At 43.8% G+C, this 17,608-nt stretch overlaps 1 protein-coding gene and 2 long non-coding RNA genes across 3 annotated transcripts; 2 read left to right on the forward strand and 1 right to left on the reverse strand.

The window, feature by feature from the left end:
* The first annotated feature begins 4 nt into the window (after positions 1–4).
* On the forward strand, positions 5–16,186 carry ADTRP (androgen dependent TFPI regulating protein). Its single transcript, XM_081918336.1, has 6 exons — positions 5–310; positions 3,416–3,550; positions 7,118–7,219; positions 12,496–12,611; positions 13,793–13,944; positions 14,922–16,186. Exons 1-6 carry the CDS (start codon positions 149–151, stop codon positions 14,966–14,968), a joined length of 714 nt encoding a protein of 237 aa, XP_081774462.1. The 5' UTR covers positions 5–148; the 3' UTR covers positions 14,969–16,186.
* LOC309373879 lies at positions 5,709–7,111 on the reverse strand. The gene is made up of 2 exons (XR_014170266.1): positions 6,931–7,111; positions 5,709–6,258 (listed from the first exon to the last, which is right to left on the reverse strand). It is a non-coding gene; the product is annotated as an uncharacterized lncRNA (long non-coding RNA).
* On the forward strand, positions 7,226–10,907 carry LOC309373865. Its single transcript, XR_014170252.1, has 2 exons — positions 7,226–9,473; positions 9,611–10,907. It is a non-coding gene; the product is annotated as an uncharacterized lncRNA (long non-coding RNA).
* Positions 16,187–17,608: the final 1,422 nt, after the last annotated feature.

Here is a 17,608-nt window from a genome sequence, read left to right on the forward strand (position 1 = left end):
GAACGAACGGCAGCGGCAAAGGAAAACGGGAAGGGGAGCCAAAACTTCGGCCGCTGCTGCCAAGGTGATGCCCGCTGACTAGCTTCCCCGTTCGGCTTCCCGCGGCGGCGAAGGAGGAGCCGCTGCCGGTTCCCCCACCGCGCGCGCCATGAAGGTCTCTTCGCTCTTCCTCTTCCACGGCCTCGCTCTCGCCTGGTACGTGTTCCTCGTCGCCTTCATCAGCAAGATAGGGACGGGACCTGGCGAGAAGAAGCCGGACAACATCGTCGCCTACGGCGGGCCGTGGAAGTTCCTGACCGTCCTCGACCTGGTAAGCGGCGCGCGCGGAGGCCGAGCCAGGCCTTCCCCTCTCGCCTCAGTCTGAGGGGAAAGAGGGGGCGGGGGCTTTCGCTTCCCGCCATCGGCGCTTCAGGAGGCCGGCGGCGGTCCAAGGGCAGCTTGCGCCTGCTGAGGGGGTGGGAATCCCCAGGAGGAGGGTCACGGGGGTCCCCACGACCTGGGCTAGAGTTACACGTTTCACTAGCCTGAAGCCCCTTAGCCATCCATTGAAACTAGGGGGCGGGGGGAGAGGGGCGGGTTTGAAATACGTACAGCGTGGGTTGGGGTTGCCACCTGTATGATACAGGATCGTCCCGCATTTCCAAGTGAAATGTTATGTCCTGTATTTGTTACAGTTTTGAACTGTATTTCAGGTTTGGTCTTGTCTTCTCTCTCTCTCTCTCTCTCTCTCTGCCAAGTTGCGGGGTTCCTCTGCAAATGCATGCATTTGAAACTCTGTGTGAAAGGTCACTGTATTTAAACTCTGTGCAGCAAAGCAGAGGCAGATTTGCAATTTCATTGTGGGGGGGTGCGGGGGTGTGTGCGTGTGCGTGCATGCCTGGGTGACAAATTCCAGAGGGGCCGTCCAGTTAGGCTGCAATAGATTGCAATGGGTTGCTCAGAAGTCACTTCAGCACCAGATTGGGGGGGGGGGTCGCCTACCCCCCTGCCCTGCCGTGTATTTTGCCAGAGCAAAGGTGGCAACCCTAGCAGGAAATAATAGAATTGTAGAGTTGGAAGAGATCCCCAGAGTCATCTAGTCCAACCCCTTGTAGTGTAGGAATCACAACTGAAGAATCTTGTGATGGATGGCCATCCAACCTCTGCTTAAAAACCTCCAAGGAAGGAGAGGGAATCTGTTCCACTGTGGAACAGCTTTTACTGTCAGAAAGTTCTTCCTGATGTTTAGTTGGAATCTCCTTTCCTGTAACTTGAATCCATCAGTTTGGGTCCTGGCCTCTGGAGCAGGAGAAAACAACAAGCTTGCTCTATTTTGCATGCGACAGCCATGTTGGTTACAGCATGGTGCTGGTAATGCCAAGGTTGCAAGTTTGATCCCCGTAGGGCAGTGGTTTTCAACCAGTGTGCCGTGGCACCCTGGGGTGCATGGAAATGGTGTCAGGGGTTGTTGTGAGCAACACTGGCCTCTGTCCCTCTTTCCGTTCCTCCCTCCTCTGATGCCCTCTTGCATCTCTGCCTCCCAAAGGCTTGTATAGCTGTTTGTTTCAACAGCCCTGGCTACGAGCTCCCCAGGCAAATGGTGTCTCTGGGGCTGGCCAGGGGGTGCTACCTGCACAGCAGGGGGAGGGTGGACTAGATGATCCTCAGGGTCTCTTCCAACTCTACGATTCTATGTGGGCAGGGAAACAGAACACTTTTCCTGCCCCTGGTTTCCCACCAAAAAGACTTTTTAAAAGCCACCCCAGTACCTTGCATGAGTTAATTCCAGTGTCAAGAGACCATCTGGGGGGGGATCCACTAAGCTGTGGATAGTGTGTAATAGTAGTAGTTGTGCAGGAGATGTGTTGAATCCTCCACCCCATGCTGCAATTTAAATTATACATACCCTCCACAATTTCCTAGGGATTCAGAAGTGTACCTGGCTGGGTCTCTCTCCCTCCCTCCCTCCCTCCCTCCCTCTCCATGGGTCTTTGGCCATCAGGTCTAATTTGCTCCCAAAGCCTGTGTTAATGCTTTTGCTTATGTTCATCCCTTGCTGTGCAGGTGCCTCTGCCTTTCCTGGGCAGTGGTATGGGATGGTGTATAATCATCTGGAGGGCTATAGATCCCCCCCAAGTAAAGTTTCAGAGGGGCCACTGTGTTAGTCTGTTGGAGCAGGAACAACACTAACAGATCAACACTGAAAAAGCAGATTGCTTTCTGTGAAAGCAAATGCCAGAATAAAGCTCTTAGTCTTTCAAGTATCACAAGACTCATTGTTGCGGATTAAAATACAACACTGAAACGCAATGTGTGATATGGTAGGGAGTCCAAAATCTGTGTTCAAAGGCAGGGGAGACGCAAACTCCAAGGCACAGGTATACCTAAGGCAACTCTTTGTGCCTTGGCCCTTTTTCTGCTGTTGGACTGATCATAAAATTAGGAAGTCTCTGCTAATGTATACCCTACACTACTATTTTTCTGCAGTTGAACACTTTGCAATTGACACATTTTTTTTACTTTTTTTACTTTTTCAAAGCCAGATTTGTGACTTAAGCTAAGAGGACAAAAACATATTGCACCCCTTCATGCTGTCTGTGTAGTTTAAGGGTGTTAGGAGTTGTAGCTCTGTGAGGGGTAAACTACAGTTCCCAGCTTTTTTAAGGAAGGCATGTACTTTAAATATATGGTGTGGATGTGACTGTCAGTGGAGGCCTACCCATTGGAACACCTCGCTTTATGCTCCAGAACACAATTGGCATAAAGATTAAACTTATCCTCTCTGAAATTTCACGTATAATGTTGTTCCTTCATTTATTTATATTGCGGTCTCTCAATGTAACTTAGAATATTTTATTTCCTTTGTGACCTCTGCTAAGGCTGTGTACACATCACCAGCTTACAATACAGTTGGCCATTTCCCCCCTCAATTCCTATTGAAGCTGGTTTGGCGAACAGCACATCAAAATGCAGTATTTTCTAAGAAATGACAGGATGGAGCTGGATTGTGACTAACATTGTGTGTACACCACTTTCCAAACCAGAAGTGGGATCACAATGGATGCAGAGTAAATGACAGTGTGTACACAACTTTAGAGTCTGTCTATAGCTGTACTGCTACCTTGCAGATAAGCTATAATACTCCCTAGAGGTGATTTTTTTTTTTTTTAATTAGTGGATCTTTGCACATTCATGCTAACAAAGATACTTATTTCTCATAAAACATTATATAAGTCTATTAAACAATACAATGTTAAAGTTTACCACCCAAACTAATTTATTAAAACACTCTCAGTAAATAAGATAGATATAGCTAGTGCTGTTTTCCACAGTGCTGATTCATGGTTCACCCTGAAAACTGCCTTCTTAAGAGTTCATTGAGGTGTGTGAAATTAAAAATGGATGAAGATCTTTTCATTAGCTGTAATTAATTTAGGTTCTGCAGGCTGTTTACTTCGGGATCTCCTTGCTGATTGACGCGCTGGTACTAATGAAGCAACTGCGAATTGCTAAGTCCATGTTCCCCTTCAGAGACTTGATCTTTGGCAGCCTGGCCTTTCCTACCTCCATGGTGAGTTTCAAATACACATAATCATCATCATTATGCCACTATTAGAAGACAAGCACTAGTTACGTTGGAAGGATTGTTCTGAGCCAGCGATGCTTTAAGTAATGATAACTCATGAATGATAGTACATTATTACTAATGATAATTCGTTAAGGATAGTTCATTATTACTATTATTTTATTGATACTGTAATAGTAGCAGTATATATAAACAGCATATATAATTGCTTGAAAGACACTTAGTGTGTTATAGAATACAATTGGTTCATGTTTTCAAAAACCAAGCAAGGCAACTGAAACACAGAAAGAGGGTTTGATTCCTGACATCACATCCAGGTAGAGCAGGCAAAGGCCCCATCTGAAATTCTGGAGAGCTGTTGCAGATCATTGCAGACAATATCAACCTAGATGCACTCTGTATCTCTATATATAACTTCCTATGTTCCCAATGGATATTATCTGCTGCCTTATCAGGGAGTGGGTGGTGCTGTGATCTAAATCACTGAACCTCTTGGGCTTGCTGATCGGAAGGTCAGCGGTTCAAATCCTTGTGACAGGGTGAGCTCCTGTTGCTCTATCCCAGCTTCTGCCAACTTAGCAGTTTGAAAGCATACCAGTGCAATTAGATAAATAGGTACTGCCGTGGCGAGAAGGTAAATCACATTTCCGTGCACTCTGGCTTCCATCACGGTCTTCTGTTGCACCAGAAGCGGTTTAGCCGTGCTGGCCACATGACCTGGAAAGCTGTTTGTGGACAAATGCGGCCTGAAGCGAGATGAGCACCGCAATCCCATAGTCACCTTTGGCTGGACTTAACCATCCAGGGGTCCTTTACCTTTTTTACCTTTTTTTAATCTGCTGACTTCCAAAATCCAGATAAGCACCTTAAGGGCCATTTAGCATCTTACAACATGCAACAGAAGGGATATGTGTGGGTGTGTTTATACTCACACTTCTGTTTTCTGCTGCATGTTGCCAAAATATGCCTGAACTGAATCTCAGCCTCAGTTAAACACATTTCATTTGAAGAGTCCCATGTTTAGTATGAAAAAATAATTCATGTGTAGCTATGTAGTAAAGTAAGCATCAGACACTAATAAAAAGGTAAAGGTAAAGGTACCCCTGCCCGTACGGGCCAGTCGTGTCCGACTCTAGGGTTGTGCGCCCATCTCACTTAAGAGGCCGGGGGCCAACGCTGTCCGGAGACACTTCCGAGTCACATGGCCAGCGTGACGAAGCTGCTCTGGCGAGCCAGCACAAGCGCAGCACACGGAAACGCTGTTTACCTTCCCAATATAAAGCGGTACCTATTTATCTACTTGCACTTAAGGGTGCTTTCGAACTGCTAGGTGGGCAGGAGCTGGGACCGAACGACGGGAGCTCACCCCGCCGTGGGGATTCGAACCGCCGACCATGCGATCGGCAAGCCCTAGGCACTGAGGTTTTACCCACAGCGCCACCCGCTTCTCGTTCAGACACTAATACTCCACTTTAAACCTGTGAAAATGCAAGCAAGGAAAGTCAGGTAAAATTGAGACAATTTCTTTTGGCGAAGCTCAAATGAGCAGAGTGTACTGTTTCCAAAGCCATTTTTTTCTATTCCCATAGAGGGATCACCAGGTGTGAGGGATCACTAAGGGTAGAGAGGGACTTGCTTCTGTTTATAAACAATGCTTACTATTTTTAGTAGGAGAACATCCTTTCTCAGCTCCCGTGTCCCTGGTTTGCTCTAATGTGGACTCACACTCAGTAGAGAAAACAAGGCCAAGAAAACACAACTGATGCTGTAATTATTTTTCTTGTGTTGAAATGCACCCATTTCAACACAAGATTTCTCAATAGCTAATATTCACTTCTTCGGCTTAAAGCCTGTTCTTAATGAATGAAGGCGATGTTTGTTGTTAAGCCGCTTGGAGAAGCAGAAGATAGATCTGATCATCATCAAAGACAGAGACTGTTCTACTGTTAAGCAAAGTGAGGCGACTGCCTCAGGCAGCAGTTACAGTGGGACGGAGGCAGCAGCAACAGCCCCCTGGCTGTTCCTCTTACCCCCTCCCTTCTGTCATTCTCCTCTGTGGAAAGACAGGCTTGGGTATGCTGTACAGCCTGTCTTGGCCCTTCCAAACTAACCAGCTGCCTAGCAAAGGACACTATTCCATCACCAGTGTTGAAATAAGTTTAATTGGCTTCTGTGCATAGAACAGAGATGGGGGAAATCTTGTCCTTCACCTTATGCAGCAAAAATGCTCAGGCCATTTCTGATAGAAGGGTTGAAATCACAGTTCTCTTTCTCCCCATCTGGTTATTGTTCATTCTATAAAGACCTTACTGGCTTTCTCACCCAGTGGAAGGGCCCGTTGCTTGGCAATGGCGTCCATGCTTTGCATCCTTGGCGTCTTCAATATAAAACAGATCCCAGACAGACCAGCTGAAAAAGTGCCACTGTATATGAGGTCTGAATAGATTTCACTGGGCTTTGTTGATTTTTAGCCCAGAAAGCAGCTCCTGGTGGTCTTCACGGCTTTCCCTTTTTCCCTGCTCATGCCAGTCTTTGCCAAAGATAACAGTTGAAGCTTTCCCCAAGGAATCCTGGGAAATTGTAGCTCTGGGAAGGGTCTACTACAGCTCTCCTACTTTAAATGCATGTTGCGGAGGTGAGAGAAAAGTAACAAAATTCTTCCCTAATCGAACATTGCAAAGGAGAGAGCATCCCTAGGAAAAGTAATTAGACAACTGCTTGCATAGGTGTTTTTTTAATGGGTAGTGTGCTTTTAATCATACAGCACTCTTTGTACCCAAATAGAAGGCAATCAAGATGATTTTATAAATGCATAATTATTATTAGTTGTAGTAAACATAATCTGAGCACAGTTCCTGTATTTCTGAATTTCAGGACTTTGGGGAACATTGAAGTTTTCAGGAAGTCTGTCAGTCTAGTGCTATATATGTGTTAACTGGCTTTGATTGCCCAATGTAGGAAGAGTAACCCTCTGGACTGCTCAGGGACACTTGATATGGCCAGCAGGAAGAAACCCCTCTCCGCCCTCACACATTCACTGAACATGTGGAGAAAGTCATGTGAAGATTCATGTTGCCTTTTTTTTTGCTACGGGGGCAACCATTTAAGGTGCATCCAATTGTCATATGGCCGCCAACACATGGATCCTTTTGGGCCCAGAAGAGGGAGGAATGTGGTAGGGGAGTAACAAAGTGGAGAGGGCTTATGCACGCTCTGCCAATGTGCGCAGGGGCCAGGAACAGAACCCCCTCACAAAATGGTTGTCGCCTGTACATCACATTTTCCAGGACTAAAAGCTTATGTAGGTTCTGTGGCCCAGAGTTGGTTACATCACTAAATGATTTCTAAAATAATAAAATACATACTGTTGTGATACTGTTTGAAACCTTGCATAACTGAATCCCAGGCCCTCATTTCACAACTCATTATTCTGGAGTGCTGTGACAGGAAGAAGCTTGCCACAGTCCTCTATCTGAGAGAAGTGGAAAGTACTTTGTTAGATGCTTGTGTTAGATAAATTCATCACCTTTTTCTTTTAATACTCTGTTTCAGACAGTGTTTACGTTGTTTTGGGCACTATACCTTTATGATCGGGAGCTTGTTTATCCCAAGAGCCTTGATGCCCACCTTCCTTTATGGCTGAATCATGCTATGGTGAGTAAAATGTAAAGCAACAACAGCAAAATGGAACTAAGGCAATTTGCAATAAATATTCAAACATTGCATGATGGATGCAAGGGAAAGCAGACATGATCCAGCCAATTATGCACTTTTAATTCCTACTGATCTCGGTGGGAGAGTCAATATATACTTAATCTCTCTCATCAAATTTAATAAGATGTGCTTACGGTAACTTTGGCAGGAACATGCCCAGATTCTGCAAATTTTTATTTGTAGCTTCCTTGCTTTCTCTTTAAGCCGAGACGGGCAATGAGTGGGCATGTGAATTGCTAAAGAAAGCCTTAAAGCATAGGGGAAAATATCAGTGAATCATTGCTTGCCAAGTATAAGTCAATTGAAAGATGTGAAGTCATTAAACGGGGTGGCAGGATGGGGTGGGGAGAGAGAGACACTTTCTAGGTTACTGCAGTGCATATAAAAGAATGAGAGTGCTGTTGCTGTAAACAGAGTGTTATACAATGCAGAATGTCTGGGAATACAAATGAATGTTTGGTGGTTTTTAGAACGGAGTAAAAGAATCCAAAAAGGTATGTAGCAGGAGCTCTCCAGTCGAGCAGCAAATGTGAGTAGAAACAACAAGCAGCAGTGCAAAAATGGTGGCTGGCTGACTCCTGCAGCTTACATTTTAAATTTCATTTTTAGCCAAAAACAGAAATGAAAGGAAATGTAGGGGGTGGGGAGGAATCTTTGCTGCTCTGGGCAAAGATGCTACCAGTAAAATAGAAACTGTGGGTATATGCAGAATTCACGACATGTCCTCTTGGGAATAGGTGGGTGAAAAAGTTCAGTATGAATCATAAGAGCCTAAATGAATGAAATAACCATCATACTCAAGACGTTCAAGCTTGATTCTATCAACCTTCCGTAGTGAATGAGGCTACTGGCTCTTACTCAGGACAGTGCTACGAAAAGATCAATATTCCTTGCAGTGACAACCCAAATTCTGCCTTTATCGTCTGCACAAATGGGTTTGTTTGCCTCACTCGCTCCTCTGGAATGCTAGTCATGTGGAAGAAGGGCAATGAGTCATAAGAACCAAAACAAATGAAACAGCAATCTTATCCAAGACTCGGCCTGGATTCCCTACTCAGTGCCATTATAGGCTACTAACATAGATGGGTGCTACATAAAGACCTCTTGACACGCTATAATGTTAGTTTCCTCTAACATTATCCTCACACCAGCAGAGTATGGCATGGTGGGACTGAGCCACCTCCATTGGCACATGTGGAAAATCGGTGCAGGATAGCAGCCACAAGCCTTATGAACCTGTTTAAACAAACAAAACAAAACAAAAGTCATAGCTTAAATCTTTTATGTTTCCGAGAAGTTAGAATGAGCCCATTTTTCAGCAGTGATGTGACACTCGCTCAATGGGCAAATCATTCTGCATGAATTATTCAACCTAGGCATGGAGCTAAATGATGGATCCCTTCAGCTAACAATTGTTCTTTCCGTGTTTCCTAAGGAAACCATAAATTTCTAAGCGATTCAAGTTCCCTTATGAACAAATCTGTGAAGTTTTGAAGGAAGCAGAAGAGTTGAGAAGAGCTGAGCACCATCACATTGCCCCAAACTTGCCTTACTAGATAACCGCCATGTGCCAGTACAGGGAGAAGGAAGGCAAAACATATCCCCACGTACGCTTGAACTTGATTCAACAGAACTTGTTCACATCTGTGGATAATCAGTAATATTTGTATGGGAAGGGTTGGGGTAGGGAAAACCTTCAACCTACTGTGATGGTGTTCTTCACTTGCTAACTGTTTACGTACTTCATCTGTAAGAAAAGGAAGTTTCATACCTACCAACACCCCCCCATGCATATTCAGGGATGGGACCTGGCCTCCTCCTGATGCGACATTTGCGTGCCAGAGCCCCGTCCCAACAGACATGGTGGGAGGGGGGACTGTAGAGGCCTCAGTCCCATAGTGCCCCCTAGGGAATGTTGCATGCATTGTAGAATGCCCTGACTGTGAGCGATGATGGTATGGCTCATCCAGCCTGGCCAACACTCCATATTAACTGACTGTGTGCCACTTCCCAGAATCCTTTGCAGCGTTCAGGGGTTCTATAGCAGACCTGCAGAGACACCACCAGTACAGGCAATTCTATCTGGAAAGCATTCTCTAAGGGTTGGACATTTGGAACCACTGCCTCAGACAAACGTGGATTCCCCCAAGAAAACCTTTTCCATTCAATATTTATATATACAGTGGTACCTCGGGTTACAGACGCTTCAGGTTACAGACTTTGCTAACCCAGAAATAGTACCTCGGGTTAAGAACTTTGTTTCAGAACAGAACAGAAATTGCATGGCGGCAGCAGGAGGCCCCATTAGCTAAAGTGGTGTCTTGGGTTAAGAACAGTTTCAGGTTAAGAACGGACCTCCGGAACAAATAAAGTTCTTAACCCGAGGTACCACTGTAAACTGAAACTGCTAGAATCGTATTATGCCATCTCAGTAAGGGTGGAAAACTAATATGCTTTCCCTCAGAAATCAAAGCATTTAATTAACATGTATCAGTAAATAAATCAAAACAAAGTAATACAGAACTCAAAGTAAAAAAAAAACTTTCATAAGCGGTCGGAACGTAATACAGTATTTTAAGCAACCCATTCATTAACAGCAAAATCATTACATACAGCTTTTGTTCAAATTAGTGGGTTTGGGGTTTGGTTTTTTAGAGTGAGGGAGGGGGAGGACTGAGAAAGAATGCCTTTTCTCCCCTCTCTGTGATAATTGTTTTCCTTTTTCAGTTTCACTTGTTACAAGTGAAGCTGAAAAGAAAACTGTTAATGGAAAATACAAGAATGAGTCACTGTTTCCAGCCATTTTTGCCAACCCTTGGAGATTGGTGTCAATCCAGGCCTAATTATTAAGACTTGCTTTTTAAACAGGTTTTTTAAATTATTTGCTTAAAGAACAAAGCTTGCATTTATTTGAATGAATGCTAGATTAAACAATACATTATAGTGGCAATGAAGTTTAATTGCCTTTAATGACTCATGGTGTGCGATGTGACTAGAGTCATATTAAAAATTGCTATGAGTAGGGACCACTTTGCCTGAGAAAAAAACAAAATGCATTTAAAGGGCTTTCAACTAGTTTTAAGTTGCAGTATATGGTCCATTACTAATGCCATTGCAGCAGTCAGCTTTCCATTGTCTAGTAAAAAGAATTCATTTAGAGAGCTAATTGAAAGCCAGTGGCAAATGGAAAGCTTTGCAATAACTAGTCAATCATGCAGTACTTCTGTGTTTTGCAATAACAGACAAAACATACGATGGTTCTAGAAATAGTACAATCGCCAGAGCCAAGTGAACCTAAAAATATAGAGCATGCACTGCGGAATGACAGGATATTATTATTATTAAAATGCACCATCTATCTATATCTGTACAGTGGTACCTTGGTTCTCAAACTTAATCCGTTCCAGAAGTCCATTCCAAAACCAAAGCATTTCAAAACTAAGGTGTGCTTTCCCATAGAAAGTAATGCAAAACGGATTAATCTGTTCCAGACTTTTAAAAACAACCCCTGAAACAGGAATTTAACATGAATTTTACTATCTAATGAGAGCATTGATCCATAAAATGAAAGCAATAATCATTTTACTGTACTATAAAGTAAATAAGACAGTACTGTAGATGATAATTTTTTTTTTAAAAAAAAAACCTTACTACACCGACGATAGTCATTGTTTGGATGGGGGGCTTTTATCCATTTCCATAGTCACACATTCATTCAGTAGCTGAACTGGGTTCCACACAGTCACAAAAACAAATTAACTGAAAAAGCCTCAAAATCAAAAACGCAAAATAAATAGCAAAAACAAAAGTCCAAACTTAATCTGTTCCGGAAGTCTGTTTGACTTCCGAAATGTTTGAAAACCAAGGCGCAGGTTCTGATTGGTGCAGATGCCCCAGAAACAATAGCTGACAGCTGCATCAGATGTTTGGCTTCTGAAAAACGTTCAAACACCGGAACACACACTTCCGGGTTTTCGGCATTTGGGAACCAAGGCTTTTGAGAATCAAGGTACCACTGCATAAGCTAGTTCCCTAGCCTCTACTATTGGATCATGGGGACCTTAAGTGAGCCGTACCTTCCTATTTTCTAGGGGAAGTTACATATGAAGTTGCCTCTAGCTCAGCATTGTTCCATGGGTAGCCAGTGTGATGCCTTCCAAATATTGGACTTCAGCTCCCATCAGCTTCAGCCAGTATAGTCAATGGTCAGGGTTGATGGGAGTTGTAGTCCAGCAGCATGTGCCAGGCACCACATTGATTACTCCTGGTCTACACTAACTGATGGATCTTCAGGGTTTCAGAGGTGTTTCAGCCCTACCTGGAGAAGCTGGGGTTTAACTTGGGACCTTGTGCATGCAAATCACATGTTCTACCACTGAGCAACGGCCCTTCTTCCTTGTACATGCTGAAAAGGTGAGAGCAAGATATGGCTATAGCAGCAGTGCACACATTAAAACTCTCTACTGTTGCCTTACCCTAATAGCTCTGAGGCTGGGGTGTGGGTGTGTTAGCTATTCCCCGCCCCTTCCACCTACTGTTACCAAGTTGGCAGCATTGCCAAGGAATGAAGGCACTCAGCATAGGGTATCCTGACTGTCAAAAGCAAGGGTGGTGCAAAAGTCTAGGTTAGACCAGGGGAAAGGGTGTCTCCTTTCCTTGATGCTATGGGACACAGCCTCTGATATCAGGAATTCCCCTGGGAAAGAGCAGAGGTGCTAAAATCCAGGCACCTGCCAGCTTCATGAACCCCATCTCCTTTCTTCCTGAAAAAGACAGGCCCGGTAGTATATAGGACAATGCAACCCTCTAAAGCAGGGTTTCTCAGACTTGGGTCTCCAGCTGTTTTTGGACCAACTCCCGTCTCCAAGCAGGACCAGTGGTCAGGGATGGTGTGGATTGTAGTACAAAAGCAGCTGGAGACCCAAGTTTGGGACACACTGCTCTAAAGGAAGGGATATCCCCTAAAATAAGGCACTGAGAATCAATAGCAGAGTTTTTGTTTTAATCCTCTGGTTGAAAGAACAAAAAGCCCATTGTCTTTGCCCCAGAACGTTACCACATAGAACATTCAGCCAACAGCCAATCAGGACATTGGCTGAAAGACTTGCATTAGAAAGGCCAGGCCAAAGCTCTGTACACCTTATTGTAAGCAATGGTGAGTTTCATAAATTCAACACGAGTACAATTTTGTGTGACGCACTGTATTTTCTTCCCAGCACACTGTTATATTACCATTGTCCCTGATGGACCTCTTGATTACCCCACATCGTTCTCCATCAAAGGGAAAAGGGATCAGCGTATTAGCAATTGGGGGTGCTGCCTATGTCTGTTGGTAAGATCTTTGTTTTTTTAATGAAGAAAGTCTCTTTCACATGATGCTTTGGCATCCCTCTTTAACAGGCAGGAAGCCGAGAGGGAATGCCTTCTCTCACCTAGTTATTACATGCAGCCACAAAGTCCTCTGTTGAAAAGACGGTCCTTGCTTAACCCTGCTGAAAGAAATCCCGACTATGCAGCTACAATAGACTCCTGATCAGACTTTAGAGAAGCTTTGGAACTGTTGAACAAGTGCATTATACAACCATACATTAGGCCTCATGAGGGGCCTTTTTAGCCTAATCAGATCCTAAACTTAATGAGATTATTCATGCCGCTTATTGAAATTCCTTTCCCATGCACGAGTTTGCTTGCTGTGATTTGTGCTGTCTATTAGTTTGGCTGTTGTGAGCATGGAGCAAGGCCTCTTCAAGATTTCCCCCAGAAAACTCGCTTTTAAAAAGGTGTCCGTATTCCAGAAGGAATGGAACTTCTGGCCCATAGGTGAAGCTCATCCTAATGCAATGTGGCAGTGTGATCATGGTGGGGGGGGGGGTTGAATGTTATCCTCTGAACCTGGATGGAAGGCCTTGAATATTCTTAGCCTCTGCTGGTGCCCAAGCCCTCTGCCATTCAAGTCTGGTGTTGGATCCCAGACAAGAGTATTTAGGGGCTGAACTACCTCCTCAGAACTACCTCTTTACCCCCCACCCCTTTACCTAAAATTTACCATGTCAGACGACTTGCATTTATGTGTTTGCTGTTTTCTTTCACTAAATGGTGTTCCCACATACAGATCTGCATAACAAAACATCTGACTACCCCAGGCAGAAAAAAAGATCTTTTAGGTGTTTGTGTACCTGTGAATAAATGCAGGTGTGTTTAAAAAACCCCAAAAACCAATAATCTCACCCAAGCTATTGGCCCCTTAAAGTGTCTTCAAGGGCTAAAAGCAGCTGGGGCAGGGTAATGGCGGCAATTTTGGGAAAGAAACTAGAACACCTTCTAAGCTAGAACCCCATGACTGCATTTCTTCTTCTTCTTCTTCAATGTACAGTTTGAGCAAGCCTTTTAAATGTTTGTCCTAGCTTGTACTTTGGCCCTTAGATGCCACATGCTTCCCAAGGAAATGGCAAGCCCAGCTGGGATGCTATGTTCTAACTTAAGATGTCCAAACTAAAATGCATTCTTTTCTAGGTTTCTGTGGATTTACTCGGTGACTGGGAAGTGGGTGTACCCTCTCTTTGAAAAGCTAAGTGCACTCGGCATAGCTGCCTTTTTTGTGGGGAGCACTTTCGTCGTTCTCTTTTGCTACAACACAGGAGAATTCCTTGTCCGCATGATTTGGGGTGAGTCCAGTCTTGTAAACAAATCCTCGAAAGTTACCATTTTAAAAAATTAATTTGCACATGTTCTTCTCTTATACATTGGTGGCACATCGAAAGGTTAAAAAGGGAAGGGAGGAAAGAAAGAAAATAAATTCCCTTGGCTTCTCTCAGTTCCCTGCCTGGTCACTTGATTCTTATTCCTCACAGTTAAATCAGGGCTAGTAGAACTTGCACATTCACTTGCCAGGCCCTAGTTGTAATTCCCCCCCCCCCATGGGTGGTGGGTGGGTCCAGTGCTATAAATGATAAGAAGACATTGCACTGAGGCTAAAAGCAGAAGTGAACTAGCAAGCAAGGTTAGTAATAAGCAGAAAGCCTATAGTCACCATGCATGCAGGTGCATATGTGAAGAGGCAAGTTCTGGTAATTACCATTTTCAGAGGGAGGCTATCCCTGGTCATGTGTTCCTGTATGCATGATAGAGATAAGATGCATGGAACAAACTTCAGTCTTTCGCGTGGTCAGTAAATGTGCAAAATCACCCTAAAACTAGATTATTATGGACCATGTGCCAGGGAGTTAATGGGACCCCCCAACCAACTTGGGGTTGCTGAGGTAGGTGGTCTGTCTCTCAGTTGTGGATAAGATTGCCTGTTCATGGGGGAAGTGAGACCCCCCACACACACCTTGGTTAGCAGATAATCTTGCTGCAGAGCTACTCTGAAACGGGAGCAAAGGGCACTGCCTCTCCCAGTCTCTTGTGGCTCACCAGCAACACTTTCTCCTGCAGCTCACTCTTACTTCTAGTTTGGCAGTGCAGAGAGTGGCTGTTGGCTCCGTTCAGGGGCCAGATTTTGCTCCAGGGCTGTCAGCTGCTGGCCCCGAAGTGAGTTCACTTCTTTTCCCCCAGTACGGAACAAAATCAAGTTGTGTTTGGATTGTTATCTTTCATCTCACCAGTAAGCCATTTTTCTTCTTTTGCTTATGCCATTTCACAGGTGACTCTGTAGTAATACTTGACATTTACAAGAAGAAAAGCAAATGAAACTTGGATGATGCCAGAACGAAACCTAGATGAATTAAGAATGAAGCCAGCAAAGTCAAGCAAGAAGATCTCTCCGTGCAGAACCTTCTTGTATGCTTGTTCAACACTTTGTGTCTTCCAATGACGCTAGATTCTAAAAATAACTGGATTCTGGGGATGGATTTGAGGGTCTGCCTGGGCGGATCCCTTTCAGGATTCCAGAGGATTAATTTGATTCCAGAAAGCTTAAGATGGATCCCCAGGCACATCAAGCCACAGGTGTGTTGCATGCCAATTAAACAAGTGGTACATACCTTAGGACAGAATCCTCCAAGGCTGCTACAAACTGTCTGGAGTGGATTGCTTCAGTCCTATCAATGAGCCTAAACTGCACTGGGAGAGCCACAAGCAGCTCCTGAGGCCTTGGACCTTCACACTTGTGTGTTATGTTGTTATGGAAGCTGCAGTCATCACAATGCCGTGCAAATCTAGATGCCTGTTGCAGCTCTTCTGGTGGAGACTGGACCCTTCTCCCCTCTCCTGCACAGAGAGAGAGATGGGGAAGAGCCTACTTTGAGAGGAGTGCTGCAGACATAGGAGGTTTTTGGCTTGTGAATGACTGCACCAATGTGATCAAGACCCTTGGAAACCCCTGCGTAGGAAAGGCTAGACTTTAGGTCCTGGAAGACCTGATTCAGAACCACTAAATTCAGACTGACAAGGGCTGCCTATCTTTAAATGAATCTTTTGTACTATATCATGAAGACTAACCTGATGGCATAATTTCAGATGATTAAGGAAAAGAATTTACAGTTGCAGATTAAGGAAATGCATAGCGTCCGGTGCTCAAGCTCAATGCCATAGGATAAGCATTCATCCTTAATGATCTAAAGAGCGGATCTGCTAAGTGTCCAGTGAAATCAGCATGGCTGCAGCTTGAAATCCGAATTATTAATAGGCATTTACAAAAAACAGTAAAAAAAAGTTAATGAGATTCCTGACATTTACATGGTTTCCTCTTTTGAGTTTTAGATGTGGCACTCCTGAATCAAAATAATGTAATTATGTTTAACATTATGTTAACATGAGGGTTAACACAAATCTCTCTGCCACATTTTCCATTCATTTACTAATCTCACTTGCTAGTTTATTTCTGTTATTAGCCTTGGCGTCTTATTAAGTCTTATAGAACTGGAGCAGTTCTTTGAAAAGGTTAATAAAAAAAATAAATGAACATGACCCATCGTTTCCTTCAGTGGTCAGCATTCTCAAGCATAAAAGACAGTGCTGTTATTTTAATGGTGTGGTGATTGTAGCTTTTTCTTTTTTGGATTAGCATAAATGGGCTTGTCATGGTTGTGGCCAACAAACTGGGCACAACCGTGACCAGGGGTGTAAAAAGGGGTACTTTAATGACCTGCAGTTTCTTTCCTGCCTTAGGAATGTGATACCCATCAGTATTTGGGAGCAGGCACCTAAAGTCTGTGGCAGCTTTGAAAATGAGACAGACAGACGTAGAGACAGCTGAGAAAATTTTAGCTAGCCTGGAAATTATGGGGAATACTCTGTTGCTTCGGAAAACCTGGTGCAGAATCAGCAGTTTAGCTGTCTCTTTTCACAAGTCTGCTTGCTTTCATTAGGCTCTGCTGGTATAATTCCAAAAAAACCAAATACGCCGTAAATATCCACCATGCTCTCTCCCCACTCCAAAGGAAGTGAAACCATGAAGTGTTGCCCTATATTTTTCACCTCTTAGGTAAGTGGAGAATACTTAACCATATTGATTTTGTTACGTGTTTTCTCACCGCGTGACAGTAAATACGTAAAAATGCACACACACACACCCTGGACCACAAATTGGCTAAAGTCACTGGGACAATTCAAAAAACAGTCAGTATCTCTACCGCAGCAGAAAAGTAGGTGGATCTGAAAACATATTACAAGAGCTTCGTCCAGTTCCACAGTATTTTACCAGGAGAGGAATTTCAACCAAAATAGCACAGAGATGCCATAATAACAATAGCATCAACACTAATAAAAATAAAAAAATCAGAGAAGTACCAAGAAAGTCCAACCACCATTCAGGGGGTTCACATTGTGAATCAGGATATTCTTCAAGAAAAGCTATAGGGTCGGGGAGATCTAATTATAGATCACTAATCTCTTCTTTTTTTTAATCAGCCGAAAAACAACTAAAGTTAGGATTCAGAATTTATTTCAGTTCTGCGCTTCTTTACATTTATTTATAGCTGTATTCTCTCTGCCTAAGTGTGGAACCCCTGTATAAATTAGAAGTTTTTATTGAACAAATGCCCACACACACAGCCTAGAGCTGGGCATGAATGCTTTCGTGATACTTGACTGCTGCCTACAGTATGAAATCTGATAATTTAAAAAACTGCTCAGTAATTAAATTAAAAATGAACAACATAGGAACATAGGAAGTTGCCTTATACTGAGCCAGAACACTGCTCCATCTAGCTTAGTATTTTGTCTACACTGACTGCCAGTGACCTTCCAAGGTTTCAGACAGGACTCTTTCTCTACCTGGAGATGCTAAGGATTGAACCTGCGACCTTTTGCATGAAAAGCACTTGCTCTGCTACTGAGCTACAGCCTTGCCTCTTCTTATTAACTGAACCCAGGGCTTTTTCTAAAAGT

This window comes from Podarcis melisellensis, assembly GCF_964234715.1.
Source record: "Podarcis melisellensis genome assembly, chromosome: 7".
Lineage (NCBI taxonomy): Eukaryota > Metazoa > Chordata > Lepidosauria > Squamata > Lacertidae > Podarcis > Podarcis melisellensis.

Bases quoted from the DNA above. Each gene is read 5' to 3' on its own strand.
- ADTRP (XM_081918336.1), top strand. From the start codon at position 149: ATGAAGGTCTCTTCGCTCTTCCTCTTCCACGGCCTCGCTCTCGCCTGG. The intron at 7,220-12,495 runs GTGAGTAAAATG...TTTTCTTCCCAG, and splicing joins TATGGCTGAATCATGCTATG to CACACTGTTATATTACCATT. The intron at 13,945-14,921 runs GTGAGTCCAGTC...GCCATTTCACAG, and splicing joins CCTTGTCCGCATGATTTGGG to GTGACTCTGTAGTAATACTT.